Source organism: Phaenicophaeus curvirostris, chromosome 5 (assembly GCF_032191515.1).
Source record: "Phaenicophaeus curvirostris isolate KB17595 chromosome 5, BPBGC_Pcur_1.0, whole genome shotgun sequence".
NCBI classification, from domain to species: domain Eukaryota; kingdom Metazoa; phylum Chordata; class Aves; order Cuculiformes; family Cuculidae; genus Phaenicophaeus; species Phaenicophaeus curvirostris.
Window position 1 is genome coordinate 5055318 of NC_091396.1, and position 15914 is coordinate 5071231.

General features: G+C 38.1%; 1 protein-coding gene across 1 annotated transcript in view; it reads left to right on the forward strand.

Moving 5' to 3' along the window:
- Positions 1-15914, forward strand: part of PRMT3 (protein arginine methyltransferase 3) — a 56120-nt gene that overhangs the window by 26642 nt on the left and 13564 nt on the right. Inside the window, exons 11-13 of the mRNA XM_069857437.1 lie at positions 404-482; positions 5601-5788; positions 8846-8932. Of these exons, the coding sequence (XP_069713538.1) occupies positions 404-482; positions 5601-5788; positions 8846-8932 (354 nt within the window). The remainder of the gene's footprint in view (positions 1-403; positions 483-5600; positions 5789-8845; positions 8933-15914) is intronic.

Here is a 15914-nt window from a genome sequence, read left to right on the forward strand (position 1 = left end):
TAGTTTTTTGGGGTTTTTTCCTGCATGGTGCCTCAGTGTCATTACTAAAAAATCAATATGTACAAATTTTCACTTGGTTTGAGCTGAATTTTATTTCTTTTGATGTTGTAGGACTTTATCAGGTAATTGTTGGCGTAGTCTGGATATTGATTACCTATGGTTTATTAATGTAGTAGGTGCTAGATACTTGCAGTTTGGGAAATTGAAGATGATTGTTTGTGTAATGAAGGTTTTGAAGTAACAGTGCTATTGTTGAGATATTCACTGGTTGCTGCCTCTTATTGAGGTGTATGGGCGTATAAAGTTTCTTATATTGTGTTGATAAAGTCTCTCTGTAGATTGATTAAATAAGCTACATAAGACACATAATGATTCCTAAATTCTTTCATTTTTCTATAAACAGGGTTATTTCCTTCTATTTGAGTCGATGCTTGATTCTGTCATCTATGCAAAGGACAAGTACCTGGCAGAGGGAGGCTCAGGTTGGTGCACATAATTCTTTTAATAAATTTAGCTCTGGGGGGAAACTAAATGAACTCGGAGACTTAGAATAAGCTATGCATGGATGAGAAAGTTGCCAGTCAAAATGAAAAATGTTTCCATTAGTATGAGCTTCAAGGCATTAGTGTACTGTATGGGTGATAAAAGAACATTATGGGTTATCAAGGTCTCAAGTTAATGGTGTTTTTAAGAATAGAGGGGGTTATTTATTCTTAAGTACAGTCTAAATTTTTCCTCCCTACCTCTTCCCACACATATGGCGTTTGTTTTCCCCTCTCAAAATCCCAATTTGTGAATAACTACGAACAGAGGAAAATAAGTTCTCTTGTGTAAGGTGTGATACTGTTTGAGTAAGCTAGTATGAATTATAGGAACAGTGGGTAGGATGTCCTCCTGCCGGAGGGAAGTTGTGTGGAGAGGACATAGTTTCAAACAGAAGAAGCCAGGTGAGATAACTCATGGAATAACAGTGTTTCAGTTAAGCGCATTTATTCTGTCCCGGTGGGAATATACCCTTCTTTCTGTGTTTTGAAGGTTGGGAAGTAACAGAACAAAAAGGTTTTATTTTGAAGTTGAGGGTTTTTTATCCTTTTAAGTAGCTTAGATAATGTCATCTTAAGCAGTGCGTAAATGCCTGCAAATGTTTATTCCTCATGTGATGTAGTTTTCTGCATGAGTTCTGCATATGCTTTATTCCTTGCGGTTAATTCCTTTGTCACTATTGTATTTCATATTGACCTTTTCAATTGCAGTCATCAGTCTGGGGTTTTTTTCCCCTTTTGTGCTAACCATGCACATGGTTAGTTTCACTACACTGACTTAATGATTGAATTAATGACTATGTAACAGTGCTCGCTGCAGTGCTTCCTTTTGATTGCAGTGAGCTTTTATGTGCTACGAAGTGCAGCAGAAAAAAGGGATTTTATCCAGTTGTTCCACATTTGGTCACAAAGCTGAACGTACAAGCAAGAGGTTACTGTTCGTGTGTTAAAATATTTAGAAGTCACTTGAACAACGTGACAGAATAGATGTTTTTTTTGTTTTCAGTGATGTAGAATAGGCCAGCTAGATTTGGAACACAATTGTGTGCTCTGCATAGATATATAGTGGTAATTTCACATTGCAATATACTTAAATTTGGGGATGTCTCCTAAAATGGTAAGGAATCATTTTATATTTAGCTACTACTTCTAAAGCCTTCTGAAAAGAGCCAGATATTTTTGACCTTTATTGACGCTCTGATGATATCTTATTCGCCGTTTGTATTGTTAGTAAGCTTGCTAGTGGCTCATACCTCCCAAAGGTTCCTTTGAGAGACAGGGTCTGCTGGTTCTGCAGTGCACTTAGCCTTTGAGGTCTGAGAATGGTATTGGCGTTTATTTAACTTTTCACAAAGCACACAGTGTAGTGCAGTCGCCAATTGGTATGGCCAGATTTTAAATGGAGCGCTGTTTCCTTAAGGTGCTTACAGTTACTTCTCTTCTGGTGATTTCTGGAGTGGGAAAATGACTGTGCCTAAGATTTGTGAGAAAGTTGCTCAACGATCAGCTTAGCAAGACAGGCAGTCCTGCAGTATAGATGAATAGCAGCGGAACTGTGGGCACATCCCGCTTCAGATGAGCCAAAATTAAGAGCTCATGCTGAGGTCAAGTCTTACCAGAGAAACTCCTGAATCTGCCATAAAGCTTAATTTTGTCCCAAGGCACTTTTTACTGCTGAGCCCAAGATCGTGATTTCAGGGACTGTTTGAAGGCTGAAAAAGCCATAGAAGCAGCTGCGATTTTGCCATGTCTTTCAGTGATTGATCTGGGAATAGAATGCAAATTTATAGATTTGTGTTCAGCCAGTCATATCATGGTTACTTCAATTTAGCCTGTTGGCATGCTGAAGTGTCTAGGGCAATGTCTACAGTATATAATAATTTTGCTTGGGAACATAAATTTCTTGCTCTCCACTACCCATCTGTTTGTTCTTTAGAACTGTTACTTGCTTGAGTATGTATTTTTGCACTCTTGAGTGCAGTGCATCTTGGTGAGGGGTGACATAGGTAAGGAAGGCATCATTCAAAGTGTAGTGTTGTTTGTATGTTCATGTGAAAATGATGATGATTTTCACTTGGAATTATTTCTGTATATCTGGAGGATTGCTGCCTTTACCCTTCAGCATCCTGAAGTTTGTGAGGCATTGCTGAGGGATAAAGGATTTCCCATCGTATTCTGTTCACCACGTGAGCTGTTTCTAGTGACAGATGACTTGTGGGCACTGAGTCGAGAAGGACACAGATGGTCAAAACGATGAATCTGAGAGAGCATTGAGCAGTATGTGCTTTTGTCCAATCAGCATTTTATTCATTTCACCTGTGAAAATGAATGATTATTAAATTATAGGCTTAATCAGAAAAAAATTGTCTGTTAGGCTTGCACAGGGAAGTGTTACAGGGTTGCAAAAAAAGCAGAGGATTTCCAGGGAGCTTGAGAATAACAGGTGAAATGGTAAATGCATTTTTAAGCAAATGCCTTTAAGCACGTACAGAACTGTACAGATTACTGTTAGATTATTTGGGCTGATATTTTGATACCGTGCTTTTATTTCCAATCAAACATCAGTATATCATAGCTGGGTTTGTAAATTTGGATGTTGAAGTATCACTGTAGTCTTTTGCCCACGCCCTGTTGCTGGAACATAGATTTCATTTTGTGAAGTCTGAACAGGCATTGTCTACTTTTTTTGTTGCTATTGATAGAGTAAAATAATAATGCCGATTAGATTAGAGCAGTAGTATTTACATTTTTGCTTGTTCTTGTCACTGTGTATAATTTATCATGACTCCCACTGCTGATTTAAGGATTTGCAGTATGGACAAAGAGATTTAATAAAAGCTGATCATGGTCCCACTCAAATATTTCACGCGTGATAGAAGTGGTGAACTTTTTCCTGTTAACCATGTCGTAGAAATGTGATCTAGTCTGAAGGAGGAATGTTTTAAAACAGTTGATCACTTTTTGCTGTGGTTTTCATTTTCAGTGTCTCTACCACATTCCTCTAAGTGTATTCTCTAACTAGGGACTTACAGTCTCTTTTCACTCTTCTTGAATGTTTGCCTCTTGCATCCCAGGAAGAGCACTTCCCTGGAAAGTATTCCCTGAAAGGCTGTAGTCACAGAATCACTAGGTTGGAAAAGATCTCCAGGATCATGGAGTCCAACCATTCCTATCATTCCAGCCATTCCTAGTCTATTGCTTTTGTTGTGTATCACACTTAATTCTTGGAATGTCAGTGGTAGCTCTTTAAGGCTTGAAGTGCTGGGAGTTAAAGCCAAATGTAATGCTGTTGTCATGCTAGTAAAGAGCAGTGAAAGCTGGGAGAGATGCAAATCCCTTATTGATGGCTCCAGAAACTACTTGGAATACTCCTACCAATAGATGTTGGGGTTTTTTTTGTGAGTGACAGCTGTCAGGTGTGCTGGAACCAAATGATTTGTTTCAAACAAGACAGTTTGAATGTCTCCCTGTTTCGATTCTCATCAAGCTGCCTTTTTGCTGCTGAGTTAACTGTAAGCAGTTCTTGGGGAAACATTCTGCTTTGAGTTATTCATCTGCAAAGCGGGGATGATGATAGGTTACCAATGGGATTCCAGTTTAAGCTTGCTGATACTAATTTATTTATTCCATTTTAAATAGAGAGAAATGACAGTGTGTTCATATTTTGTATAAATTAGTCATTCCAAATGTAGAGGTGATTGCTTACTTGAATGTCTTCATGTAAAAACAAAAGAGCTTCTTTAAAGAAGGCTCTGTTATTAATATGTATAAGATAATTTTTATTTCCCTTAGGGTAAATCTACTCTCACTATATAAAAGATCTCATTTCAATTTGCTGTTTCTATCATCAGTATTTTACAAGGCAGAAAATACTGGTTTTTTGAATTACGAAGCAATACCAATGACTTGCCTATACTCGTTTTGATAAGCTACAATTTCGAGCAGGCTGAAGACAGAATTAATTTTACAGTTCACTAGATTTTGGGGAGGACAAGAGAAACAGCTTCAGTTTTATTAATGCAGCCGTATTCATGTATTGATAAAAAATAAAGTGTTTATTAGTAGGCATTCGGCTCTGAAGCCACATCAAGAATTCAATGTCTGTGGCTTCAAAGGCTTTAAAACTCTCAAACAAAGCATGGGAATCTTTTTGTGGAAAGAAACCTAACTAAATACAAATTGAGTTTTTCTTACTGTTTGATGGTGCTGTAGACAATGTGTTCATAGCTATTCTTTTTGTCTCTTCCAGTTAGTAGTGGGTAGAGATTGCCAAGAGATTGACTGGCTTTGCTGTCAGCAGCTGTTAAAAAGGCAAATGGCAGTCTTCCACTGCTGTTGGAAAAGCTGTAAATAGGTACTTGTTTTGAAGATATTCTTGGGGAAAAAAGCGCACACATATGTGGAGATAGTGTAACAATGATAGCTATAATCCTAAAACAGAGCTTGCGGGGAGAAGGGATCAAGGAGGAAGTTCTCTCTGTTGGGTCACTTCCATACTCTTCAGGTGCAGCTAGAAGAGTGGTTATTCTTTTCCAGTACCCAGAAATAATTTTTTAGGTTGTAAGGCAAGTACCAGCCAGAGCTGATAAGTAACAAGAATAAAACCCTTGAGTAAGATAATCTACTCTTTTTCTTGAAATAAGATCTTTTCGCAGAGGTGCTACTGCAAAACCCTCACATGAATTTTCCTTTGCACGTCTGACTGCAGTTATTAAATACATTTTAAGACAGTCTCTGTATAGAAGCCAGTATAGGATTTTCCAAATCGCTTTCCTCAGACGTCAAGTTTCCTGTTGTTTCCTGGCAGTGGGATTCAACTACAGAGATTTGTATCTAGAAGAGGCAATACTGTCACCAGAGTAGCGTGAGGAAATTATGTTCTAATGTCTGGTCTCTTCTGTGGAATAATAGGATTCCAGAAAATAAAGTAGTGGAAAAAGTGTCTTGTCCGAGAGCTGAAATTTGTTCTTTTAAGATATTAGTCACCTAAAGAGAAAAGAAAAAAATCCTCATGCATGTCTAAAATAAAATTTCACTGACCTCTTTCTGTTGTTACAGTTTATCCTGACATTTGCACCATAAGTCTGGTAGCTGTTGGGGATATGAATAATCATGTGGACAAGCTACTTTTCTGGGAGGATGTATATGGCTTTGACATGTCTTGCATGAAGAAGGCTGTAATTCCAGAAGCTGTCGTGGAGGTGCTGGATCCAAACACACTGATATCTACAGCCACTGTAATTAAGGTACCACACTGCTTAAATTTTCAGTGGTCAGATTAAAATTTTCTTTTTATTGTTTATGGAAGGAGGGAATTTTCCCATGTTTAGATTGTTATGTTCATTTTCTTCTATCCAACCCCAAAGTTACTTGGATTTTAGTGAGTTACAAGTTACATAACTGAAATTTAAACTATACCAAAAAACCACCCTGGAATATAGTATCTTTGAGTCTGTTTTGATTTCCTCTTCACCTCAGGCAGTGTACAGAGTAGCAGGGGACTTATTACCTATTTCTGTGTCAAGCTAGCTGGCTTTAAAGGTCATTCATTGGAGGATCACTCACTGTCACCCGCAGCTTCATCCAACAGAACGACCATGTCTGAAAAGGCAACGGTGGAGCAGACTAAAAAGTATAACGTTTTTTAATTGTGTGTTTAAATGTAATAAGTTCTGAGATTGATATTTCTTTAACTTGAATAACTACGTTGGGTCTTCTTGTGCATCTCTTTCCTTTTTTCTTATTTTTTTTATTTCGTGATTCCTGATTCATAGATGATGAACTCATGGCAGATGTGTGACATTTTATCCTCTGAGCTTATGCCCTAGACTCCCTCTAGAGTCAGTGAACTAAAATTCCTAAGGACACCTGTAATAAGTTGTATGACTTGGGGCTTACAAGTGTTTTCCTTGAGCATACAGGGAGAGAAGAGCGGTCAGGTCAGTTGCTGGAATACATTATGTAGACCTGATATGATTGGGAATATAACTTCCACCCTTAGTGGAAGAATATGTATAAACCAGCGCTATTGAGATCAGGAGCCTGAGGCCACAATTATTTGCCATCAAACAGGTTTGATTGTGCAATGACTGAGGCACAGGCACTTTTCTTACCTGCCATTTTTTCAACATTTTGCATGTTCTGATTCAAGAAGTGTATTTGAATACCTCTTCCAAATAAGTCAGGTTTGGTATGCAGAAAATGAAGAACAAATAAAGTGCTCTAAATTATCTGTTTAGTGGATAAGTTGAGGTCTGTCAGTTTGCTTGGGCGAACAAATAAATTAAGCCAGCATCTTAACCTGGGAAGTGTCAAGGACAGTTAGCTATAGTTAAGTGTAGTTAACCTATAGTTAAATAGCCCAATGCAATCTATCAGCAGCTGTCATTTTAGAAGCAAAATGCTTTACTGGTAACAGAATCATAGAATGGTTTGGGTTGGGAGGGACCTTTAAAGATCATCTAGATCCACACCCCTGCCATGGGCAGGGGCACCTCCCGCTAGATCCGGTTGCTCAAAGCCCCATCCCACCTGGCCTTGAACACCTCCAGGGATGGGGCATGCATGACTTCTCTGGACAACCTGTTCCAGGACCTCACCACCTTCACAGTAAAATATTTCTTCCTAATATCTAACCTAAATGTCCCCTATCTAATATATACAGTCGTGAATAGTCACTGTCCAGCTCAGGTGTATGTGCTTAGCAGAGTTTGTCAGCATGCAGCATTTCACATAACTGTTATGATGAATGGCTTTATACTCATTTGTTCTCAGTAGCAATCATGGTTCTTAAAATAACCTAAAGGCAATGCATGAGCACCTTTGCTGGAGTTACAGTACAAAGTAGTGAAATTAATGACTTGAGCAACAGTGGCATTATAGGTAAATTGTTCTAATCAATAGCCATTCCACAGAACAAATGGATTATATTTTTGAGCGAAAGTTCAAAAAGGTTCCAATTTATTATTTGATTATTAGAAAATATATTTTAGTGTGTTTGCTCAGATTAGCTGCTGCTTGTTTCCTATAGTTTATAAAGTAACTTTTCAGGAAGCATTCACTAGGACTTCCACAGGCTGGAGAGATGGGTCGTGAGGGTCCTGTGCAAAGGGCTTAGGGCAATGCAGGTCTGTGAAGCTGGAGAGGGAGGAATAATGCTCCACACCACCAGAGGCTGCGAGCCTACTGGCTGGAAAGCAGCTTTGCAGAGAAGAATTCGGGGGTCCTGATTAACACCAAGTTGACCATGAGCCACCAACACACACCATTGTGGCAAAGGCAGCCAGAAGAGTTGTCACTAGCAAGTTGAGAGATGAACCTTCTGTGGTACCCCAGGGAGATGACTTCTGGAGTGGTGTGGCCAGTCCTGGGTTCCCCAGTGCAAGAGTAAGATGGATGTTCTGGAGTGAATCCAACAAAGGACCACAAAGGTGATGAATGGATTTTGAAGCATCTGTGATGTAGGGAGAGTGAAAGAGCTGAGGTTGTTTTGTCTGGAGAAGAGAAGGCTCAGAGGAGGTCTTTTCAGCATGTAAATAAATGTGGGGGGGGGGGGGGGGTGTAAAAGAGGTGGAGCCAGTCTCTTTCCAGTTGTGCTCAGGGGCAGGACAAAAGCAACAGGCACAGACTGAACTCCAAGGCGGTTGCCTTGAAAGATCTAGGAACCCTGTTTTGCTGTGAGGGCAATTGAATACTGGCCCAGGTTGCCCATAGAGGAGGTTGTGGAGTTCCTCTCCTTGGAGCAAACCAAAAGTCAATTGGACATGCTCCTGAGCAACGTGCTTCAGTGGCCTCTGCTTTGAGCAGGAGGGTGGGTTACGTGATCTCAAGAGATACCTTTCAACCTCAATTGTTCTACCATCAATGCAGAACTAACCTGGCAAATAAAAAAAAGCCGATTTTCTACTTATATCAGTGTAATGCTGTGGTTTACCATGCATCTACACTAACAAGGAGTAAAATGGGTGAAGATATCTCTGAAAGCTACTTCATCTCAACAATGGGCAGCCCTCATCAAGGGCAACTTTCTTAAACGGTGAGCTACTATAACTAGTTTGATGCTGCTACTAGTCTAAATATCTGTTTATTTTGGCATTTGGGAAAGATGGGGTTCAGATGTTTTGTCAGTGTGCAGATAGGATTAGGTGGGTTTTAAGTCTCTTCCCACTTTTTGAGATCTGGATTAGTTTTGCCCTAGAAAAGTTGTCTTTTTATGGGAGCAACTGAACAATCTGTATCCAAGGGAAGATCATAATTGAAATTCAGCACTGTTACTGATGGAATTGTATTATTCCTTTCGACAGCACATCGACTGTAACACTGCATCCACTCCAGACTTAGAATTCTCTTCAGACTTCACCCTGACCATTACAACGAGCACAAAGTGTACGGTAAGATAATTTTAGTTTCTTCATATATGGTCAGTATCACATTGGACTAATAGACAATGCATTAATTAAGCTTCATTTATCATCGGTTCTTGCCTTGAAGTGGTCGTTTCTGCAGTACAGAGATGTCAAATGAGCCCATTTTTTAAAGAGAGATGGATATAGAACTTCGGTAATGGTTTTATGGTATAATACAGGTAGGTGAGGAAAGGGAAAGATAAGGAACCTTAACATTGGGGTTGTTCTCTTTTGTTCTCTAGTTCATTTTCTAAAATAATAGTGTTCTGTTCAAACATGTTGATACCATTGTGCTCAAGAATGATGCTGTCACTGTTATCAAAAGAGCTTTTCTGAGTTTATTAAGAGTGAAAAACAGAATGGATATGGGAAAGGTAGGCTATAGCTCATGTAATAAACATGTAGCAATAAACGTATAGCTCACATGGCAAGCTGTTTCTCAAACAGGCAAGTTCTTGAACTTTACATGTGAAGACCAAGGGGGAACGTATAGGTAATTAGAATTTGAATTTAGAAAATCTTTGATTAGCAGGGGTTTCACTGCATATGTTTTATTATATGCCAGTTAGTATTTTTACTTTACGATGGCTTATACTCAAAACAACACTTAATTCTAGAAAGTCTGTGGCGTTTGATTGGAGGGGAGTTCTAATTACAGCAAATGCAGACTTATTTATATTAATGTTACAGCCTATGCTGCATTGAGTGAAGAATCTCCAGCAGGTCTGAGTCTGTGATCTCACTCAATTGGGCATTATTTGTCTAAAATAGGAGTAAATGGGAAAAAAAGTTTTAGCTTTAGAATTACATGGAAACTCAGTACTAGGGCCTCTTCCAAATGCTTTTTTGAAGTTGGACCTACATTGTTACTTAGGAATTCACAGAAATACACATTCATTTTGCTGCTTGCTTTCTTAGTCATTCTGTATCTGCTAGTTAGGAGAATACAGAGAAACACTGATTTCTGGATTAGTGAAAAATGTCCCATATTTCTGTAAGTGCCCATGCAAGTTGTGTGGCTTTTATTGCATGTTTTAAGTACAAGTCAAGGAAGATACCTTAGTATAGGTATTTAATGTACTTCATGTAAGGATGTGAGTAACTTGTGAAACAAAGATGTTATGAATATGCTTAAAGGTAGAACAAATTAGATATTCCAACATGAATATTCAGAAATGTTTTGATTATTACCCGTGTGAGGATACCTTTTTGGTTTGACTTACTTACTTTACAAAATTTGCTTGCTTTGTTCTAAGAGAGAAGAAAAGAGTATATCAGCAGGATTTTCGTAGCGTAAACTTTAGGCAGGGCAGTTGGGATAAAGACGAGAAAGTCATCTTATCTGAGAAGAAGAAAGTCTTGTGGTGGCTTGCATTCAAGTAATGGTAAGCAAAGGCAGGATAACCTAATTTTTGCAGATTCTATGATTGCCCTAATATACTTTTACATTCAACATTAATTATAGATGTTTTCTACCAACTTCTTGGAGTATCCTCATCAAATTTGACAAAAGGTTGGATTAGACTCTGAGAGCTGTAGTACAAGCTAAAATTTCTCTAGTCTGATGTCTTGTGATACTTCTGCTGGGAGTTTCATGCTTAGCTTTAAATAAGTCACAATACGTCACAGAATCAACTCCAAAGGAGTAATTGGTAGCTAATTTTTAATATATTGTGATAAGTCTGCTATGACTGGTTTACCTGGCTCATATGTGTGTATGTGAAGAAGAGATGCGGGCTTCCTCTGATGCAATGAGTGTATTGCCATGTAATGTAAACATTTAAGCTGGTAACAAAAATCTCCCAGTTTTAGTTGTAACAGAACTACAGAATATTTCTAGTTAGCTCAGAGTAGGGTCAACTTCGATTTCAGGCCAAGCTCCAGTGCAGCAGTGGGTTAATTTTCTTAATGTGGGCACTTTTGAATAACTGATTAGTTAAACTGAAATCTCTACAAAATCTTGGCAGTCTTTTTGGTGTCTGGATAGAGTAAAATGGTTTATTTTGTAAAAATCATTTTTCCTAGCACTAGATGTTTAAGATAACTTCATTTTTGTTCTATGATTCTGTGGTATCATTGACTTATAAATCAAGATGTATGCCTGTGTTTTATGACTGCCAGGGAGAAGGGGTGGGAACTGGGACAAGAGCAGTGTTTCTAAAATTTTGCAGTGATTGCTGGTTTTTAAAAAATGATCAGAACTCTCTAGTATTTTGCACTTCATTATTTAGGTTTATTGACACTTTGAGTGAAATTTCTACTCTTTCTATGATGGATTGTGGAAGTTTAGTTGGGGGTTGACAGTTCATCCATCATATCAGGCTGCCTAACCTTGCAGTAAATGAACAATAAAAGGCCATTATTTATATTGAGAATTTTTGAGGAGATGCTTTAAGATTGCAATTTGTCCTTTGAAAATAACATTTGATGTTTTCCTTTTTTGCATCTGTGTCTTGTTGTTCTACTGGCTTTTGGGGTTTTTTGTAGAAAAAAGAGGAAATTGTGTACATTCCCTGAAATCCTAGCTTTTTCTACTTGGCTGTTCTGATTTCTGCAGTTTTTAAAATAGGAATATTTTAAAATGGTTTGCTTTCTTGTGATTTTTTTTTTTTTAGTTAAATATCACAAAAAAATGACAGTTTGGAAATCTATATGCTTGTATATATTAGAATTTTTAGCTCACAACCTAAAGTTGATTTCAAAGCAGCCTCTTCTCAGCCCTTTCTGTGCCATAATAGTGTCAAAACAGATTTGATTCTTCCTCCTGTTGCCATCACCAACAGCAAAGCTCAATTCAGACCAGTGTTGCTAGTAGAACTTTGACTTTCTAAGTGATCTGTCTTTAAAAACCACACCAGTGAGACAGTTACATACATGGTGATATGTTATTTGTTTTGTGGATCATATTGCAACTTAACTACTAGTTTGCACTGTGTCATCAGGTTCTGGGCAGTGGGTTTCCATGCTGCTTCTTCCCAAGACATTGTGTGGGTGCAGAGGGGCATACGACAGACATTCTTACATGGAATTTTGTCAGTAGCATGAAGTGCATGGTTGCTGTTGCCGAACTTGTTTTCTCAGAAGCTTAGCTCTGGTGGGAAGTAATTTAGCAAGTACTTGGAGGAAGGAGTCCTGGCCTTGTCTGGTATGGAGAGCTAAACTTTTCAGCTGGTGACCCTTCAAGTCATTAGCTGTGTTGGGGTATTTTGCTTCCTCCTGTCCACTTATTTGCATGTCTGTGGTACCAGGCCAGTAAGCTGTAAAAGCTGGCAGGAATTGAAGCCATAATACAGTCTTTTTACCAACTCATTCCCACGGTTGCTTTGATTACAACTTGGAACACCCCTCAGGCAGGAGAGGCTGCGCTTCTGATTTCTGTGGCAAGATACTAAATACCTCCGAGAATTTGATCTTGGTTTTTCCTCAGTATCTTGGTGTTTTTCCCTTTAGTAGACACTGTTTGAAATTCTGTGTTTATTTTCAGTCTCAGCAGAGAAGCTGACCTCTTGATTTCCCCATACTTTATTTCTGTTCTTGTAAACAGAAGCTTGTTCTGGTCAACACTTCTGGGAGGATTTCATAAAGGTTGTGGGAAAGCTTTAGCAAGGAGAGAGTTAGAAGCAGACTGTTATTTTCTGTTCTTTGGCTGGAGGGAGCACAGTAAGATTAACCTCTCCAGTCTAATGCTAACTTTTGGGACTTGCCACCCACCTCCTTCTCATCCTTAAAATTTTTCTCCTTACATTTTGTTTTATCACTTTTTAGTACAAAACTAATTCCTGAAAACTGATAATGCAAATGCTGAAATAGATACTTCTCTTTGTCGATATTATCACTCTTCTTGGTCTTGGAAGGCCTTCTTGCTGACCTCTTGGTTAATTATCTGGTCGTATGATAGTGCCACTTAATTGTACTAGAGGTTATTTGAAAACCATGCAGTTCAGCAGGCAATAGGCTAACGGTTTTTTGGTTTTAGAAAAACAGAGTGAGGACATAAATGCCCAGACTTTGTGATTAGCCTGTCTGAAACAGAAAATAGTTCCCAAAACTGAAGAGCATAGTATTAATTGACACATATCTGATTTATCTGTCCCCCACCTATAAATTAGTTTAAATTACTCTCGTACTTTTGCATGCCCAAAAAAAAAACCCTAGCAGAGTATGAAGTTGTGCTCGTAACAGATCAGCCTGATGTTTCTCTGTAGGTGCATCCGAAGTGTATTGCAGCTGATTCTGTAATACGTTTGAGTCATAGCCTCAAAAAAGTGCTTTGTGTTCTAAATAGTGTTTTTAATTCCAGGTGTTCAAGCAATTAAATAAGTCTTTAAGAAAATAAAATCCCAATAAACCTGAGAATTAAGGAAAGCTTGAGCAAAAATAAACATTTTAATTGTGACCTTGTATATAGAGCTTAGTATAGCAGATGGTGGGGGTGAGTCAAGGCTTTTTTCAGAGCACATATGCTTTCTGTTGGTTTGTCTTTTATTCTTCCTGTGGTTTACAACAAGGTAGTATCTTTTAGCGTTAAGTTTATTCAGCTTTTTTTTAGCTTTCAAAGACTGAAGATACTCAAAGCATGAATCAGTTGCGTGGAATCATTATATGTGATTGTTTCAAAGCACTTTTAGTGCAAGTTGACTTGATTTCCATCTTAGAAAGATAATGGCCAAAAATAAATTTAATTAGCCTGCAAAAGTGCATTTTCCTAGTAAAGAGCTAGTGTTTGTCACTGCTGATTTTAATGAGACATCTGGCTAATATCAGTTAGTAGATGCTGGTAGGAAAATATTCCATTAATTGTGTTCTAAGTTGATTGCTGTGTGAGCTTTTGAGATAAAATATAATGGTGATTACACTCAGTGTGGAAATCAATTGACAAACTTTCTCTTTTGTTTGTGAGCGTTTCCCCTGTGAGTCCATCAAGGTTGATCTTTCCTAGCTGAATAACAGTATCCCCTGGGATGAAAATGGCAGTATGTCTTCATTGCTCCCAGGAGATCTTGTCAAAAAGCAGGGAATGTGTAAAAAAAAGTGGGAGGGAGGCAGAGGATGAAAGAAGGATAATGAGCGGGAAGACGTGACTGATGTATTAAAACCATTGGGAGGAAAAAGGAAGTTGAGATGACTGGAAAAGGTTATTTTGATAATGAAAAATGCTTGTTAAAATCTTCTTACATATTAGGCACTTTCATTTCTTAATGCCCAGTCTTCCACTTGGGAGCCAATAGTAAGTATTAGTGTGTAAGTATTTAATTCCAACCTTAGATGAGAAACTAAGTTCTGTGAGCTAAAAGTTGGAAATTTGGCTTTGCGTACCTCAGTTAAATGCATCTTGAATGCCAGGCTTCTGTTTAAAGAAGAGACTACTCTTACCGTGTTATGAAGCAGGATTTGTCCTTCTGATTTATTTAGTTACTGGTAGCCTACTCTGCAGTGATTTCCAGATTCTTGTTCTTTTCAAAACATAAAATTGTTGGGTTTTAATGGCCAGGGGTTTCTTTTCCCTGTGATAAAAACACAGCAACTCTGCTGCATGGATGACAAACATTCCATCTCCATGCTTGGATAAACTCCATCAAAAGCACATTATCTCCCACTCCTGTGGCCAGCTGTCTAATTGTATTTGTTGTAGTCACTCACTGTTGGAACATGATACTAGTGAAGAGCAAGAATGATAAATTACTCACTGTAGGTGATAGCAATGATGATAATTTTTAATTTCCTTGTTCCTAAGTGGATTGGTAAGGTTGCCTTTATGAGTTCTCATAAGCAGTCGAGCAGTCTCATTTGTTTTATCCTGTTAAAATGCTGGAGCCATTTTCTTTAGAAAAAGCCTTCATATTCAGATGTACTTGAATTAAAATTTAGACTCTTATTCCCATTTCAGCTAAGGGCGCTGAGTGGGAGAGTATAAATGATACATACCAATATTAACCTATTACATATATTAAATGCTTTTTTTGTGATCTTGATATATTTGGTACGTGTTACATGAATAAGTGGGGGAAGAAGTAGGCTAAAAATAATTTATCTGTGTAGGGAGAAAATTTCTTGAAGATAAGTGAATCTTACTGGGAGCAAGTGCTTCATTTACAGTTTTTGATGTGTTTGCCTGAACACCTTGGAAATCCTCAGTGATGGATGAAGATGTTAAGCTGCTTTATATGAATTCCTCATCAAAACTTGTTTTCAACAAAATCAGGCAGAATTCAGTGGCTTCTATTGTAGTTTCAGGAATACTTCGTTCTTAGTTGTTGAGTAAAATCTGACCCTTATAGGATACTGCTTTTCAGTCTCACTAATGCACCTCTGTTCCTAAATATTCTCCTAGTTCATTATTTAACCACTCTAGTGCCCTGAGTAGGTGTGGAGACTTTGTTCCAGGGTTGGAGTTTTTGTCCTTATAGCTCTGCTTTTCTCCTGGCTGTTTATTTGAGAACAGGAAGAATAATATTTCTGCAGTGTTTCCCAATATTTAACAACCTTTGAGTCTAGAGCGTGTGTCAGGCTGGAGTTGCAGTTATTTATTACCGCTTCAGAAGTCATTATTTTTGTTTTCCTCTTTCATGGTATTCAAGAGACTGGCACTTAAGAGATTCTTCCAGAGGAGGCTGAAGTTCTTGCGGATTAGTTGTTGGTGGAGTTGTAAATGAACTGTCAAAGGCAGAGCAAAAAGATGAGGAAAACTGCAGTGAAAGAAATAACAGTTATCATTAGGCTTAGAAAAAAAAGAAGCCAAGGCAGGCATTGTAAAACATCGTCTAGAATTTATGGGGGTGTTATTTGCTTGTTCCTTTTTCTTTAGTTTGCCTTCTTGTAAAAAAAGATGACACATTTAATAAAAATCTGGCCAGTCTTTCATTCCATTTTAATATTCTTGTGTCTGTGATTGCTTCTAGTATTTGGCTTGTGAATGGGTTTTTTCCTTGTATTTTGTTGCTTAGCTGCATGTGTTAAATTTTACAAG